Source organism: Balaenoptera musculus, chromosome 6 (genome assembly GCF_009873245.2).
Source record: "Balaenoptera musculus isolate JJ_BM4_2016_0621 chromosome 6, mBalMus1.pri.v3, whole genome shotgun sequence".
NCBI lineage: Eukaryota > Metazoa > Chordata > Mammalia > Artiodactyla > Balaenopteridae > Balaenoptera > Balaenoptera musculus.
In genome coordinates, this window is record NC_045790.1 from 47726196 (window position 1) to 47742942 (window position 16747).

General features: G+C 33.8%; 1 protein-coding gene across 5 annotated transcripts in view; it reads right to left on the bottom strand.

Moving 5' to 3' along the window:
• The window catches only part of DENND4C (DENN domain containing 4C), a 131296-nt gene that overhangs the window by 70976 nt on the left and 43573 nt on the right, over positions 1–16747 (bottom strand). For all 5 annotated transcript variants that reach the window (XM_036856758.1, XM_036856759.1, XM_036856761.1 and 2 more), the window contains 8 exons: positions 14152–14404; positions 13146–13215; positions 11029–11198; positions 7968–8206; positions 6344–6410; positions 5238–5296; positions 4208–4352; positions 597–772 (listed from right to left, as the gene is read on the bottom strand). In XM_036856758.1, the coding sequence (XP_036712653.1) occupies positions 597–772; positions 4208–4352; positions 5238–5296; positions 6344–6410; positions 7968–8206; positions 11029–11198; positions 13146–13215; positions 14152–14404 (1179 nt within the window). The remainder of the gene's footprint in view (positions 1–596; positions 773–4207; positions 4353–5237; positions 5297–6343; positions 6411–7967; positions 8207–11028; positions 11199–13145; positions 13216–14151; positions 14405–16747) is intronic.

A 16747-nucleotide genomic window follows, 5' to 3' on the forward strand; every position in this document is an offset into this window, starting at 1 on the left:
ACATCCATCTAGAACTGGATGGATGAATCTTCTTTTATTAGTGTGGTGCTCTACTCTCTGAACCCTCAGTTACACCACTGCTATACATATTTATCACCTCCAGTAAACACAAACTCTGACTGATTTTTAATATCAATTTCTCTATAATCCCTATAAAATTCAAATCTTGACAACTAAGAAAACAGCATATTACCCTATATTGTGACTAAACTCAAACAGGTAAAGCCATTTTTTAAGAGCTTACACACGGATTTTGAATTAAACCTAGATAGCATGTCATCTCTTGAGCTCTGAAAGCAGTGTTTTTAACCTTTTTTTTTTTAATAATCCATATTCTCTTCTGATAAACATAAATATCTCCTGCCTACTGTTAACATTATTATCCAATATAAACTATTATAATATTGAACACAATCTTTTTCAAACCACACAACATTCCAGGATTCTGATACCCGTCCTGATTGAGAATCATTGTATTGAATCTGAAGACTTATTACCAACTTTTAAAAGTAGCATATTTGTATATGCTTTCAATGAGCTATAACTACATGTGGGGAAAAACATAAATGGAGATAATATAAAAAGAATCAACTTACACATATAACATGTTTGTATCCAAGTCAATGCAAACAACATCTTGTGGTGGGTCATGAAGATCAAAATACCTTGAGTCAACTCCAACTATAAATGGTAAAGGTGCACTAAGCACTGCTGCCAGTGAAAGAGGACAAAGGGGAATATATGGGCATTGCCACTGAAATGGAAAGATCATCTGGGAAAAAAAGTTTTAAAAAATTAACCAAGTTTTAAATTTGCAATGAGAATTAGTAATTAACTAATACTACTGAAAGGGACCATTACACAGCAGTTAAGTCTAGTTTCATTCCAAAAACTAAATGACTATAAAACACTGCTAGGCAATACTATGAACCAATGTGATTAAAATCTTCAAGAATGACAATGATCATAAGCACAATTAAAAAAATGCTAACAGCTCTTTGCATGTTAATCCTTCTAATGCCTATAGAAAATCCACATTCCCATTTTATGGAGAAAGTGAAAGAGGAGAAAAAATTGCCCAAAATTTTATAAAACAAACTCATGATCTTTAACTCTGATGCATTTCATTCATCTGTTAATTTTCAAGATAACCTTTGACTAAAATCCAACTAAGAACACCAAGAACTAAAAAAATTTAAATGATTCTCTTGGGAACAGTAACAGTCAACTAAAAATTTCAACAAAAAAAATTTCGTAACTGCCCAAATAAACATAATATTATCCAACTTCAGTGAATCTTGGCATCTTAAAAATATTAGTCAATATAAAACATACCTCAACAATCTTTACCAGCTTTCCTTTATAAAGCTCTACCTTAATTGTATCAATGTGTTCTTTTTAAAAAAGGAAAAAAGACAAGTTTTGATAAGTAAAAAAAAAAAAAAAATTAAAATTTTAATAATCAACTAATATTAAAATTTTAATCATTGATGACAAAATCTTTCCTCTACTACAAAAATCCTTGCTATATTTCAAGATCTAGTTCAATTCTTACCTTACCCATCATTACTCACCCCAAATAATTACCTATAGCATTTACTACCTCTGCCAGTTATTCCAGATGGTTATACAGAATTGGAATTCTGTCTTCAATCATTTATTTACTTTCTAGTAATTGAGCACTTAATATGTACCAAGAACTGTTCTAGATGGTGGGGCTGTAACAGTGAATGAAACAAAGATCCCTGCCCTCATGAAATGTACAGTGTAGCATAAGAGCCAGCAAACTTTTTCTGTAAAAGATAAAGAATATTTTATGCCTTGCAAGCCATATTGTCTCTGTCACAAATACTCAACTCTGTCTTCATGTATGAAAGCAGTCATAGGCATTATGTAAATAAATGGCCTATGTTCCAGTAAAACTTTATTTACAAAAACAAGTGGCAGCCAGGATTTGACTCACAGGCCATAGTTTGCCAACACCTGGTCTAGAAGGAAGAGAGAAAACAAAAAGAAGACATGATAAATAAAATATATACCATGTGAGAGAGTGCTAAGTGCTACGAAAAAAAGAAAAAGTAAAGCCAAGTAAAGGCGATTAGAGTTTAGAACATGAGAGAGGAGAGAGGAGAGAGGGAAAGCAGGCTGTATTATTAAATAGGCCAAACAGGGTAGGCTTCATTAAGAAAGTGACACTGAGCTGAAACTTGAAGGAGGTGAGGGTTTTAGTCAAGGGGATATCTAGGAGAAGAGCGCTTCGAAGAAAAGGAACAGCTAGAGCAAAGGCCTTAAGGTGTGGGGACTGCCTAGTATGCGCCAGGGGTAGCAAAGAGGCCAGCGCGGCTGGAGCAGAGTGAGCAAGAGGGAGAGAAGTAGAAAATGGAATCAGAGAGCAGAGGGATAGAACTACTCGCAAAGGACCTTGCAAGGACTCCAGATTTCCTCCAGTGAAAACTGACTATCTACCATTCAACAAAAGGTACGTTACACCTCTAACTACATGAGAAATTTCAGAATAAAACTACTGGACAACAAAATATGACACCCTTGTCTTCACCTTTGACTTTTGCAGCACAATCATAAATAATGTCAATTTTACAAGAGTACTCATTGGTTCCATCAATTTTTGCTATGGGGCTCCATTAACTCTTCAATATTCTTTGATATTCAAATCACTCTCTTTTTGAGGAATTTAACCTGTCACGATTCTTTTCAATTTTCTCCTCTTTAAATGGTAATTTGCCTTACTATCAAATCCTCATTTATCAATAGTTTTGCAAGCAATTCAGGCTGTTCTCCAACATTGGTTACATAAATTTCATGCAATCTTGCATTTTAATAAGATTTCCAATTTCACATTGCAAGAGACTGGGCCACAGAGATTCAGACAGAGGGGCATGGATAATCCCTAAAGTTTTATAGGAAGAAATACTTGAGTGGGAACTTTCTAAAACTGGTCAGTTCATTAACAAATATTTTCATGTTATAACAACTTTTGCTTTTACATGCAACTGTGGAGGCTTGGAAAATTAGTACATAATTAGGATCTTTGCCCCCCATAAGCCATCTCAAATGGTTATTACTGTTTTCAGTCCTAGCAGCATTTCTCTGACCAGATTAATATCTTGGAGACATAACCCATTTGTTGATTTAACAAGTATTTATTGAGTGTTTACTCCATGCTATTTAACTGTGATAAATGCTGAGGACACAGGGGTAAAAAAGAGACCTAAAAAAGATCCTTACTTCCATGAGAGTAAAATGGGGAAGGGAAGAGAGGAGAGTCAGCTATTTTAAATTAAACAAATAATGGAAAATAGAGTTAGAGAAATGGAACATCCAAAATTCTATATTATGACCTATAAAGCCCTACATGACCAGACCTCCTTCTAATTGCAATGGGAAGCCATCAAGAGGTTTTAAAACAGGACTTGGGGCTTCCCTGGTGGCGCAGTGGTTGAGAATCTGCCTGCCAATGCAGGGCACACGGGTTCGAGCCCTGGTCTGGGAAGATGCCACATGCCGTGGAGCAACTAGGCCCGTGAGCCACAACTACTGAGCCTGCGCGTCTGGAGCCTGTGCTCCGCAACAAGAGAGGCCGCGATAGTGAGAGGCCCTCGCACCGCGATGAAGAGTGGTCCCCACTTGCCCCAACTAGAGAAAGCCCTCGCACAGAAACGAAGACCCAACACAGCCAGAAATAAGTAAATATAAATAATTAAAAAAAAAAAAAAAAAAAAGGAAATAAAACAGGACTTAACTTTTATTTATGCTTTTCACAAAGCTAAACATTTGTACATTATCCAATTTCACAATCACCTAGATTTTCCTATACATTACTGGCTCACAATGATTAAAAGTTAAAATTGGGAGAAATTAGTCATGTAATTCATGTAAACAATTTTAGGGCAGCTGAAATTGACCAGAGCTTCTCATTTAACACAGTAAGCTTCATTCACAAGTTCTATTATTATGTAATCATATAGATTCTCTGAAGAACTCTAAAATATGAAAAATTAGAAGTTGAAATTTTCTCTCAATAGAAATCACTTTTTTTCCTTTATATTTAGTATTTCTCTTTGACACCCTACTACATTTATGTTAAACATTTAGTGGTAATTTCAAAGTTTTGGTTGAAGGAAATTTCCCTTTAGAGTAAAAATTCTCTGTCAAGAATTCTGCACTAAAAAGAAAATTCTATACTTACAGCTACAACAGCTTCAGCTACTCCAGTCAACACAGCTGGCCTAAGAGAATGCAGCAAAATCTTGCTCTCAAGTAAAACAAAGAGCAGCAGTGTTGCACAATTCTCAGGACCCAGATTCATTAACAAGGTGCTAAAGTTGGCTCCACTAGAAAAGGAGAGAAAAAGAGGTGATTATGAACTATTTCACCAAAAGGTGCTAAGATTTGCTTATTAAATTATTTCCTAAATACTAATAAATTGAGAATCTAATATTAATTTTAAGTCCTGATTTAGTCATCACTGAAAAGTAGCAAATTTAATATGATGGTATAACAGAATGATTCAAACTCATCCTTTGGTAACAAGGGCGTTTATCAGGAAAGATTTTCCTAAAGAACAGCCATTTGAGCTGAGCTCTAAAGAAAGAAGGTAGGGGTTGGTGGGGAGACAACATTTGCAAAGGTCCTGAAGCAAGGAAAAGCAATTGTCATGTTCAAGGAATTGAAATAAACCTACTGTGACTAAAGCATATTAAAGGAAGGGATGAAAACAACAAGAGATTATGCCCAAAATAAAAATATTTGCATTCTCCAACCATTTTATATTTGCATTCTCAAAAGGACACACTGGCTGCAGTGTGGATAAAAAACTGAAAGACAAGAGCAAAAGAGTGCCAATTAAGAGGCTCATAATGAAGTAGTCCAGGTAAAAGATCATGCTAGCCTGGACTAGTGACGCAGATGAAGAGAAGCCAATAGATTCAAGACATTTTAGGAGATAAAATCAGTTCACCTTGAACATTCAGTAATGAACTGGATATGCGGAGGGGAGATGAGAGGAAAAGGGAGGTATTCCCTACATTCAATCTTGCAACTTTCTTTAAGTGTTCCATTTTTAAAATGCTGAATGGCCCCAGCTATCAAAGTTAGAAACATTAAGGCTATTCTTAGTTTGTAAAGATAACACAACTCTATTATACTAACCCTTAAAATATTTTAAAAGCATTCTGCTCCAAGTGAACAAATGTTTTATTTTATATACCATTAATTACCTTAGTGGTAAAGGTGTAGAAACTGGTTGTGATAATATTAACGCATCATGGACTGATAGCTTAAAAAAAGAAAAAAAAATGATAAATTAACCAAGCCAATTTTGAAACCTAAATATTTAGATCAAGGGTAAAATGGAAAATAGTTTAATAGGCAGACTGATACAGTTTTGGAAACATGTACTAAAATATAAAACAATAGCTGTTATTTACTTAGAAGTACATAGTTCTTTAAAATTAAATGGTTAATTCAACTGAATTTTGATTCAGTTAATTGATTAAAATACAGCTGTTTAAAAATTACGGAATAACTGCTTTTTAAAAGCCTCCAATTTATTTACTCTCTATTTGGCAATTGCTTAATATATATTAATACTTGCTGAACTGAAATACATTCAAGATTAACAATATTTGACTAACACATATAATGTTAATAACCATCTTAGAAAAAAATGTTTAAATAGCTTGCCTCTATAGATCAGTCTGCAAACTGTTATTGGTCCAGGAAGAAATAGTATATACATAGAGAGAAAGCGATTTAGAAACTTTCATGGCACTCTGACACTGCTATCATATCCAAGTACATTATCAGTGAACTCATGTCTCTGGACAGGGTATAGACCTGTTCATGTCTATACTGATCTCATATGGTAAGCTGCTTACGTCACAAGCTATATACTTACACAGGTCTGCCACTGACTGGAAATAAAAAGAAACTGGTCCTTTAACAACACTATTATAGACTGCTTCACTTCTGCCTTCCAACCATAACCAATTTCACATTTGATATTTATTAGTCACTCGAATGTTAAAAACACGCCCTCAACATAATTTTGGGTTTTATGTTATTAAAGTCGGCTACATAAAGGCCACACATGAACCAATGATGATGTCATGAACCAAGTATTGTAATTATTCCAATTCTGTATACCCAAAATTCAAAAAAACAGTACAAAAGAATATTAGCTAAAGATATAAAATACAGAAAATTCAAGGACTTCATGGATGCAGCTTGCTCCGCCTCATACCAAAAGGACCATAGCATCCACACTGCAATGACTGGAATGAACATATGCAGCACTCCCTTCAAACATACTCTTTTTTATTACCTGTACCAGGATTCTTGGTCTTTGTGGTGAAGGAAAAGGGATGTTTTGCATAAAATGTGAAATGTGCCTAGAAAAAATTTTTGAAATAAAGATAATTACTTTTCTAAAATGCTTCATGGATTTTAACAGATCTTAAATACCACTATTTATCATCCTGGACCTGACAAAGCCACTTACCTAAAACTTAAGCTAAATAAATAAATAAATTTACTTAGTGTAAATAAATGTACTCATTCCACTATGAGTGGAATTCAACTTCTAAAATGCAAAATGTATTTCCTGATTAAAAGTCCAGATTAATATACCCTATTATCACCAGGAAAATAAGAATAACATGAATATAGTTTTCATGAAAGAAGCTAACATTTATTGCCCTGGTTATCAGTACCAGTATGGGAGCAACTAACTGTGATATAATGAACCAAAACTAATACAGAATTCAATCTAATAATATTAATTACATTAATATAGTTCTTACACTGTAACTTTGGGCAAATCACTTGTCCTATTTCTCCACCTATACATAATAACTCAAGTTTTTCCAAAGTTTTGAGCTCTTAGGAGCCACTATATGCAAAGTATTACTTCAACTGAAAAAAAAAGAATTGATGATATACACTGATTTTTTTTTCACAATTTCATAGAACCTTAATTTTTCAAAAGGCTGCTAACTTATCATTAACATTAAATTTACTCCAATCAATTTTAAGTTAATCTGACAGCTGAAAGTTAAATCTAGAATTATGAACCATTAGACTGTCATTCCAGTAATACAACAAGAAAGCTGAAACCATATTGCTATACCAAATTTTGATGTGTTTATGCATAGTACTTTTACTATTTTATAAAGTTGATTTTTGAGCAGCATTACTTTAAAACCTACAGGTAACTGGCCCCCTCTTATCCACTAAACTAGTATGCTTCACTGATAATCTTTTTTGCTATAATGTGAAATTTTGCAAAGTTTAAGAAAAATCTGTTTACACACAGTATAACACATTTCCACCAAAGCTCTTGACTTGCTTCGTTAGCAGGATACATGAGTTATTTACTATAATAAACAACTCAACGTGCCACTAGAAGTCAGAAAAGATGTGGTTTTAAAAAGACAGTGGTTCCACATCTGTTTTTCTTGCTTACAAAACATTTCCATGATGAAGAGAATTACAAATCAAAGGGAAAGCATGTAGAGTTCTATCGATGCTAAAACCAAAACCTTACTTTTAACATCAATTAATCAATTAACACCATTAATTTCTACATCAGTTTAGAGATGTTTAACTTGCAATGGTCATTTGGATAGTTGGGGTATGTGTGCATCAACAGCTATTTTTCTCTTGGTTATTTAAGAATGAGTAGGAAGAACACATACAATATAATGTATATATATAAGTTTCTTCCTCAGCTGAATTCTCAGAAGATTTTTATCTGGTCATCCTCACCACCACTCCTCAATTTTAAATTCAGAGTCAATGATTCAGGTGAAGAAGGGAGCAAGTAAAAAGTAGGATGACTGTGACTCTCCTTCCCTTTCAACTTTGATGCTTAAAGTCAGGTAAACAATGAAATGTACATAAATACATCCAATTTTTCCACCAGACATCCTTCAAATCATTATACATACTTTTCAATGGGAAGAGGATGTGGTCCAGACACAGAAAGTTTGTAGATAAACATGAGAAATTTTCTAAAAGCTTCAAAAAAAGGCCAGTGTGAGAGTAAACAAATGCATTTGTTTGAATTGATGGATTTGGAGACCATTCTTCTCTCTACAGGTGTCAATAGGCCCAGCTGCATAAGCTGTTTTTCTGTTAGAAGTTCTCGAGAGTAAGGTTCATAAAACTGGATGGCAGCTCCATATACCTACAGAGTAAAAGAATTCCATTATAAAATTTGAGTGTTTTTAAAAATTAATTTCTCTTTTTCTCTTATTCCAAAAGAAGTATTTGCTTAGAGTGCATATGACAGGTAAATGAAAAAAAAAAATCTCAAACATTGTTGATGGGAATGTAAAATGGTGCAGCTATGGGGGAAAACAGTTTGGCAGCTCCTCCAAAAGTTAAACAATTACCCTATGATCCAGCAGTTTCACTCCTAGGTATATACCCAAAAGAACTGAAAGCAGGGACTCAAACAAATACTTGTACACCAATGTTCATAACAGCATTATTCACAATAACCAAAAGATAGAAACCACCCAAATGTCCATCAACAGATGAACAGATAAACAAAATGTGGTATAGCCGTCCCTCAGTATTCGAGGGGGGTTGATTCCAGGACCCCCAGCGGATACCAAGATCCATGAATGCTCAAGTCCCTTCTATAAAATGATGTGGTACAGTCGGCCCTCCAGATCCACAGGTTGGGCATCCCTGGATACGGTGGGCTGACTATATATACACTCAAGAGAATATTATTCATCCTTAACAAGGGATCAAATTCTGATAAATACTGCAACATGGATGAACCTTGATAACATTACGCTAAGTGAAATAAGCCAGACACAAAAAGACAAATATTATATGATTCCATTTATGTGTGCTACCTAGAATAGACAAATTGGTAGAGACAGATAGTAGAAAAGAGGGACATAGGATAGGAGTGGAAGAAACTTCTGTTTAGAGTGATGAAAACGTTCTGGAAATGGTTAAGTGATACTCTTATAAATCTTTTAACTGTTTAGTCACTATATACATATGTGTATGTATATATGTCATATATACGTGTGTCTGTTATATCACATTAACCCTTGTCTTTACAGATACAAATAACACTCTCAGATACAATTATTTCAAAGTCATCTCTGGGGTTCTTAACAAGCAATATGACAAAAGCATCACAATGAGGCTTTGTTGTTCTCTACTGGTCAAAGTAACTTTGGTAACGCTTAAGTGTTTGAAGATATTAAAATATTCATTTATATTTATTGCTTTCAATGGAAGAAACTATAAATGATTATTAAGCTAAAGAGTTAGCTTACTTGTAAGCAATCCAGTCAATATAGTACTGGCCTTCCATTCAGTGAGTATTTTACTATGTTCCAGACACTCTGCTGGACACTTAACCTTAATTATCATCTTCAGTACAGTGGCTGTAAACTTGAAGACTGGAGAATGAGGACACAGATGTATTTTTGTTTGCTCCACAAGAGTCAGCCTTGGTTAGTTACACATTTCAATAAAATTAGCTATTCTATCAAATTTCCTCAGAAAGTTTTCAATTTTTAAATTTCTACTAGATCTGTAGTTTTATTTACTTTTTATTTTATTTCCTAATATTGCTTCTTTGCCATCTCATTTTTATTTTAAATTATCATTCTATGTTATTATTACTGTTTATACATGCTTTGAATTTTTGGCTATTACCAATAAAGTATACAAATATACATGTGTTTTGGAGAATATATATACTCATTTCTCTTGGGATATGCTCAGGTGTATACCTGTTGGGCCACAGAGTTATTTCTTATCCTTGCTGACAATATAGAAGTTCTTTAAATATTCTGAATACAAGACCCTTATGGAATACCTACAGTATCACATTACTTTCTCCCAGCCTGGGGCCTGCCTTTCCACCTTCTTAATGGTACCTTTGAATGAACAGATGTCCTTAACTCCAATGAGGTCCTATTATTCATCTTTTCTTTTATGGCTAGCGCTTTCTGCATACTGTTTAAACTATCTTCACTTACTCCCTCAATTTTAATGTATTATTTGTCTTATGACCCTCACTGTTGTTGTTGAGAAATTAGCCATCAATTAATAGTTATACCTTTGTAAGTAAGTATGTCTTTTCTTTCTGGTTGTTTTTTGTCTTTGGTATTCTATCGTTTTACTATAATATGAAAAGAGGTGGTTTTATACTTTTATTTTTTTTCTGCTGAAGATTCAGAGTGTATCTTTAACCTGAAAAACTCAATTTTTCATCAGCGCTGGAAAACTCTCAATCAACCACTAGCTCTTAAAATGCTGTCTCTCCCTTTTCTAGTCTCTCCTTCTGGGGTTCATTAAATATCTATTGGTCCATTTGATTCTATCCTCTGCATTTTTAAACTCCTTTTATGTTTTATGTATTCCTGTGCCACATTCAAGATAACCTATTTTCCACTTCATTAATTCTTCCTTCATGCATGACTTATCTGCTGTTTAAACCATTCATTACATTTTTAATTTTATGGATATTTTCATTTCTAGACATTTGATTCTTTTTCCAACCTGTCTACTCATTTTTCAAAATATCCTGTTCTTTCCTTGATGTTTTGAGCCCCTCTATTAGGTCTTGAATCATTTCAATTATATATTCAATTTATAATATCTTTGATATTGTTATTCTATCATTTCAATATCTTAAGGGTGTAATCCAGCTCTGTGTCTTGTTGATTCTTCCTTTGGTACCTATGTCTTCTAGAAGACATAGACCTATGTCTACTAGAATCTCATCTTGAGGCCTGGGTTTTGAGGGTATCTCTCCAGAGACTTTATATTTGCTCCTACAGACACTCCAGGGGTATCAGCATCCTGATCCCAATTTTCATGTAGACTTCTCACTTTGGGCATTATAGTACAAATTTAAACAGAAATGTATTGTGTCCAAATAATCCTAACATTCAAATTAAACTTATATTAATCATTTTATGGATTAAAATCATGGACAAAATAGGTTTAATAAAAGAGGAAAAAATATACCTTTTCAGCAGAAGAGGCTGTGAGGACAAAAGTTGAAAAAACTGGAAGCGGGTATTTGCTTTGGGGATCCCAACATTCAATTGTAGCTCCCATCGGAAGGCAGAAGAGAGGAACAGATTCCGAGAGCGGAAATGACTCATAGTCCTCTTCTGGATACCTAAAAATTAAACCTATTGGAGAAAGGACATAATGATATTTATTTATCTATTTTTTTTTTTTATTTTTTATTCTTTGGCTATGCTACACGGGCTTGCAGGATCTTAGTTCCCTGACCAGGGATTGAACCCGGGCCCATGGCAGTGAAAGCGCCAAGTCCTAACCACTGGACTGCCAGGGAACTCCCGATATTTCTTTTTAAATAGTTACTTTTAAATAGTTACTAATTACATATTAATAGGATACATATTAATAGGATATTTTACATATTACATATTAATAGGATATTTTAAGAGCACATTTTACAGAAATATTTGTGTGAAATTTCAAGATCAATTTTTCTCTTGCCATATCAGTAATTAAAATAAATAACAAATTTACCATTTATTTTTACCCATGGACTTAAAGTTCACTGTAACATTAAAATGTATTAAATATACTAGTTAAAACTCTATTCAACAGGATCATTAATCTTAATGTATTTTCCCTACACACTGCCAACATCTTAGAGAATGCAAGAAACATACAGGGAAATTTATCAACTATTTCAGTTAGTCTTCTGTGGGAAGAAAAAAAAATTCAGGGAAGGGACAAGTGTTATGAAATAATGCCAAGGCAGCAGAAATTATCACAGCCCCTAAACTTTTCTTGAGAGAGCAGCAGCAGTGTAAAAGGAATGTAACATGAAAAGTAAATGAGACAGAAACTCTTGTTTCTGTACAGGGTATGCGAGATCAAGGAAGCAGGAGCAGGGGGCACTCTGAGAAGCATAACAAAGACCCTTCAGAATAAAGTAGCTACATGACATCAATTCATTAGCCTCTAATGTCTCTAATACACAGACCACCTCTAGGTTAAACACTTGAAAGTCAGTAGCAGAATTTTGAGTCCAAATTCAGTCTCCAAAATTCTTTATTCTAAAATATGTGTCTTATATCAAATACCTGAACACCTTCACAAAACTTGTTTCTATACGTCTTCTTTAAGTGACACTTTCTCACCACCACCAAAAAAAAAAAACTCCTAAGGAAATCACGGATAATCAACACATTACAGCAATATTAACAGTATTACATTTTAAAGTGATAACTGAAATTTATAACTGTTAATTGCTGCCTTTATTTTTATATTAAATGGTTTGATACATTAGTATGAATGTCTTTAGGACGACAATGAAGATTTCTCATATATGGATTTGCCTGACTTCCCTGAAGTAAAACTTTATTCCAAAAATTGTGCACAATAAAAAGTAACTGACACTGCTTCTTTTCACAAAGAAGTATTCCAGTATCTCTTCTATTTACAACTGGAGCATACCTGTATTTTCAGTTTTTATCCCACCATACCAGTGGGATGAAGAGGTCACACTTAAATCTTTACAGCCCTTGACACTTTACTGTGCAGTAAGAATGTGGCGATAGATTTCTCAAACACTTCGTGGCAGAAAAGGTTCTCAGGCCCTCCTCTCTTCCAAATAGCTGATTCTTTGCAACAAGGGAGAAAGGAAGCAACTCCACCTTTCATGGCAAGTAACATGTGGTTTCAAATCAGACACACAGAGATAAGAGAAGGAAATATATAAGAAGTAAAGATGCAGTTTGACACCTTTCTGACTGCCAAAATATAAAAGGTCAGAGCGTAAATATTTTCCACTCAACTATTAAATCTATTAGTGTAGACTAAAATTGAATGTTTATTCCACAAATGCTTGTTTGGAATAAAATTTTCCATTTAATTAACAGTATATTTTTGTTGGTGGGGGGTAATATTAATATATCTTGTAGTATGTAATGTATTTAGGAAAACTTATGCCTTTACATGCTAAAGTTACAGATAATTCAATTCATAAATAGATCAATTCCACAAACTGTATAAGGGAGCATACACTGTCTCTTCTAACCAAATGTTAGTGTGCAACAATACAGAGACCTTTTTTTTTTTTTTTTTTTCCATTTACTTACCAGCTTTATACGCTATTGCATTAGAAGCAGGCACAGACTTCTTATAACACAGAAACACACTGGAACCCCACTGTAAAATATGAATAAGGTTTAAAAAAAAGGCAAAAGAGTGATAATAAATTGATTTTGTTGAACGTCTTCTGAAGATTTTGATTATTTCCTCAGGGAAGTCTATTTAAAACATGTTTATCAAACAGACTATATAGTATACAACATAGCAAAACATGAAACTGAAAACACTAGAAGAAAAGGAATAAAAAAACATTGCCATGAAAATTAAACTGATGCAAAGGTTGTTTCAAAAATTCTACAATTCTGTAATCATGCAGAGGCTGCCTCTATTTGAAAGAAACAGCACAAAACGTGGGTGCTGAGCCCAAACTAGGGAAGACCGGGGTCACTAGCTGCTATGAAGTCATCATCTCCAGAGGCAAACCTGTCTTGACTAATAATAGCCTTGGGTGCATGGGTCATCTCTGCCTATACCTCATTTAAGCTAATATTAGTTTGCTTTAAGTTGTTTTTCAAAATAAACATAACCCAACAGTAAACTTTAGTGTCATAAAACTATAAATCCAATGTATATGTTGCATTTTCTTCTTCAGTAGAGCCCTTTTAAAATAAATATGAAAACTACAATATTTAAAATAAATAAATAAATATAAAGGGTGTCTCGACCCAATCTCCCTGCAACTGTCCTTGAAGACACCACTAAAACCCAAAAGCTAACAAAACCTGTATATTAGTGTAATATATTAGCACATATCAAAAAAAAAAAAAAATCCCTGACTTTAACTATTTTCTGGATGAAATTATTCTAAAACATCAGGTAGCTAAGGATTTTTTTAAGTTATTATGAACCATAAAAATTAGAGCGCTAAAAGTAATTTAAAAAATCATGAAAATATAAACTGAGAGTAAATAATAAGCCCAATAATAAAGAGAAGTCCAAAAAAATTTTTTTTAATTTTCATATGAAATTTTGGAAATGAAACTTTATTCTTACCATTCCACAATTTAAGTTTTTGTCAACTTTGCAGAAGGTATGAGGAGGGGTTTCTCCCTTACTGGTTACGATAACACAGATATCAGTTACAGCCAACGAATTCTGGGGTCGAATTAGAGGAGCCCTTCGATAAGTGATAAAGATTCTTTGTGAAGTAGTTGAACTATTGTTGACATTGGCACAGCGACCATAGGGTGTGGCTTGGATCACTTCACATCCTGGAATTAGCCTTTCTTTCCCATCATATAAAACTCTGCATGGCAGGGAGGGAAGAAATAAATAGATAAGTAAACATATGTCAGGTTAATGCTAGTTTTCTCCTTGAGAACAAAATAAATTTTTTTTAGTCTCCCCTGTTGTTTCCCAAATCTTAACTGCAAACCAAAACTAAAATAATTACTTTGGGAATTAGAAATCTCCTACTATTTTTCAACAGCTAGAATACAATTTTAGAAGTGTAAATAGGATCAAACAACTTGATTTTTTTTATTGCTTATCACAAGAAACATATGAAACAAAAAAGGGGCAATACGACAATCATCCTCAGGTCAATTCTCAGAAGTTTTATCTAGTATTCAGATGTTTTCACAAAATTTACCTTCATAATTCCTGTCAAAAGTTCACCTTTAAAAATCCCTTGACTGAAACTATAAAACACCTTTTAAAGAAATTAGAGATGAGCTAATAAATAAAAAGTCATCTCATGGTCATATATAAGAAGACTTAATGTTGGTTAGATGGCAAATTACTATCTAAATCCTAGCTGCCTGCTTTTTCAGAAATAGGCAACAAAATCCTAAAGTTCATATGGAAATGCAAGGGACCCAGTATAGGCCAAAGCAATCTGGAAAAAAACAACAGACTTGGAGGATCCACACTCCCCCATTTCAAAACTTACTACCAATCTAGTCATCAGTACAGTGCAGTACTAGAATAAGGATAAACATATAGATCAATGGAATAACGTGGACAGTCTGGAATTAAGCCCATACACTTACAGTCAATTGATTTTGACAAGAGTGGCAAGATAAATCAATGGGAGAAGAATAATCTTTTCAACAAATGGTGCTGAGACAACTGGATATCCAAATGCAAAAGAACAAAGTTGGACCCCTTCCTTACACTACACACCAGAAAACCAAAAATGGATCAAACATTTAAATGTAAGAGTTAAAACTATAAAATTCCTAGAAAAAAACACAGGAATAAATCTTTGTGGCCTTGCGTTAGACTAAGCCTTTTTATATATGACACCAAAAGCACAAGTGACAAAAGAAAAACAGATAAACTGGACTTCATTAAAATTAATAACTTCCGTGCTACAATTGATACCATCAAGAAAGTGAAATGATAACCACAGATTGTGAGAAAATATTTGCAAATCATATATTTAACTAGGAAATTCTTTCCAGAATATGTAAAAAAAAAATCTTACAAATTAATATAAAAAAATTACACCATTTAAAAATGGGCACAAGACTGGCAAAGGATATATAGGAATTCTCTGTACTATCTTTACAATTCTTCTGTAAAATTATTTTAAAATAAAACATCTTCTTTTTTTTAATGGGCAAAGAATCTTAAATAGACATTTGTCCAAAGAGGATATACAAATGTCCGAAAGCACATAAAAAGATCTTGAACATACTATTAGCCATTAGGGAACTGCAAATCAAACCAGATGAGATACCACTTCACTTTCATGGGAATGGCTAGAATAAAAAAGACAGATAATAACAAGTGTCAGAAAAATTGGAATCCTCATACATTGCTGGTGGAAATCAACAGCTCTGGAAAACAGTCTGACAGTTCCTCAATGGGTTAAACATAGATTTTCCACATGACCCAAGAGGAAAAATAAACATAGATTCTTCTCAGTATATACACAAGAGAAAAGAAAACACATCTATACAAACACGGATACACAAATGCTTATAACATCATTATCCACAACAGCCAAAAAGTGGAAACAATCACATGTCCATCAACTAAAGAATGGATATGTAGACTGTAGTAGAGCCATGTGACAATATCACGGATCAATACAAACAAGGAAGTACTGATACATGGTACAACATGGATGAACCTTGTAAACATATTAAGTGAAAAAAGCCAGACAAAAAAAGACCACATATAGTAAGATCGCATTTACATGAAATGTCCAGAACAGGTATATCTACAGAAACAGAAAGTAATTTAGTAGTTGCCTAGGACTAGAGAGTAGAAAAGAGTATTGGAGAGTGACTGCTAAGGGTATAAGGTTTCTTTTTAGAGTGATGAAAATGTTCTAAAATGGACTGTGGCTACACAACTCTGTGAATATACTAAAGACCATTTAATTGTACACTTTAGATGGGTGAATTGTATATGTGAATTATAGCTCAATGAAGTTGTTAAAGCTCAACTAAATATAACACTGTAAAGCCTCCATATTTAAATCAAAATAGTATTGGCGGGCTTCCCTGGTGGCGCAGTGGTTAAGAATCTGCCTGCCAATGCAGGGGACACGGGTTCAAGCTCTGGTCTGGGAAGATCCCACATGCCACGGAGCAACTAAGCCCGTGAGCCACAACTACTGAGCCTGCGCGTCTGAAGC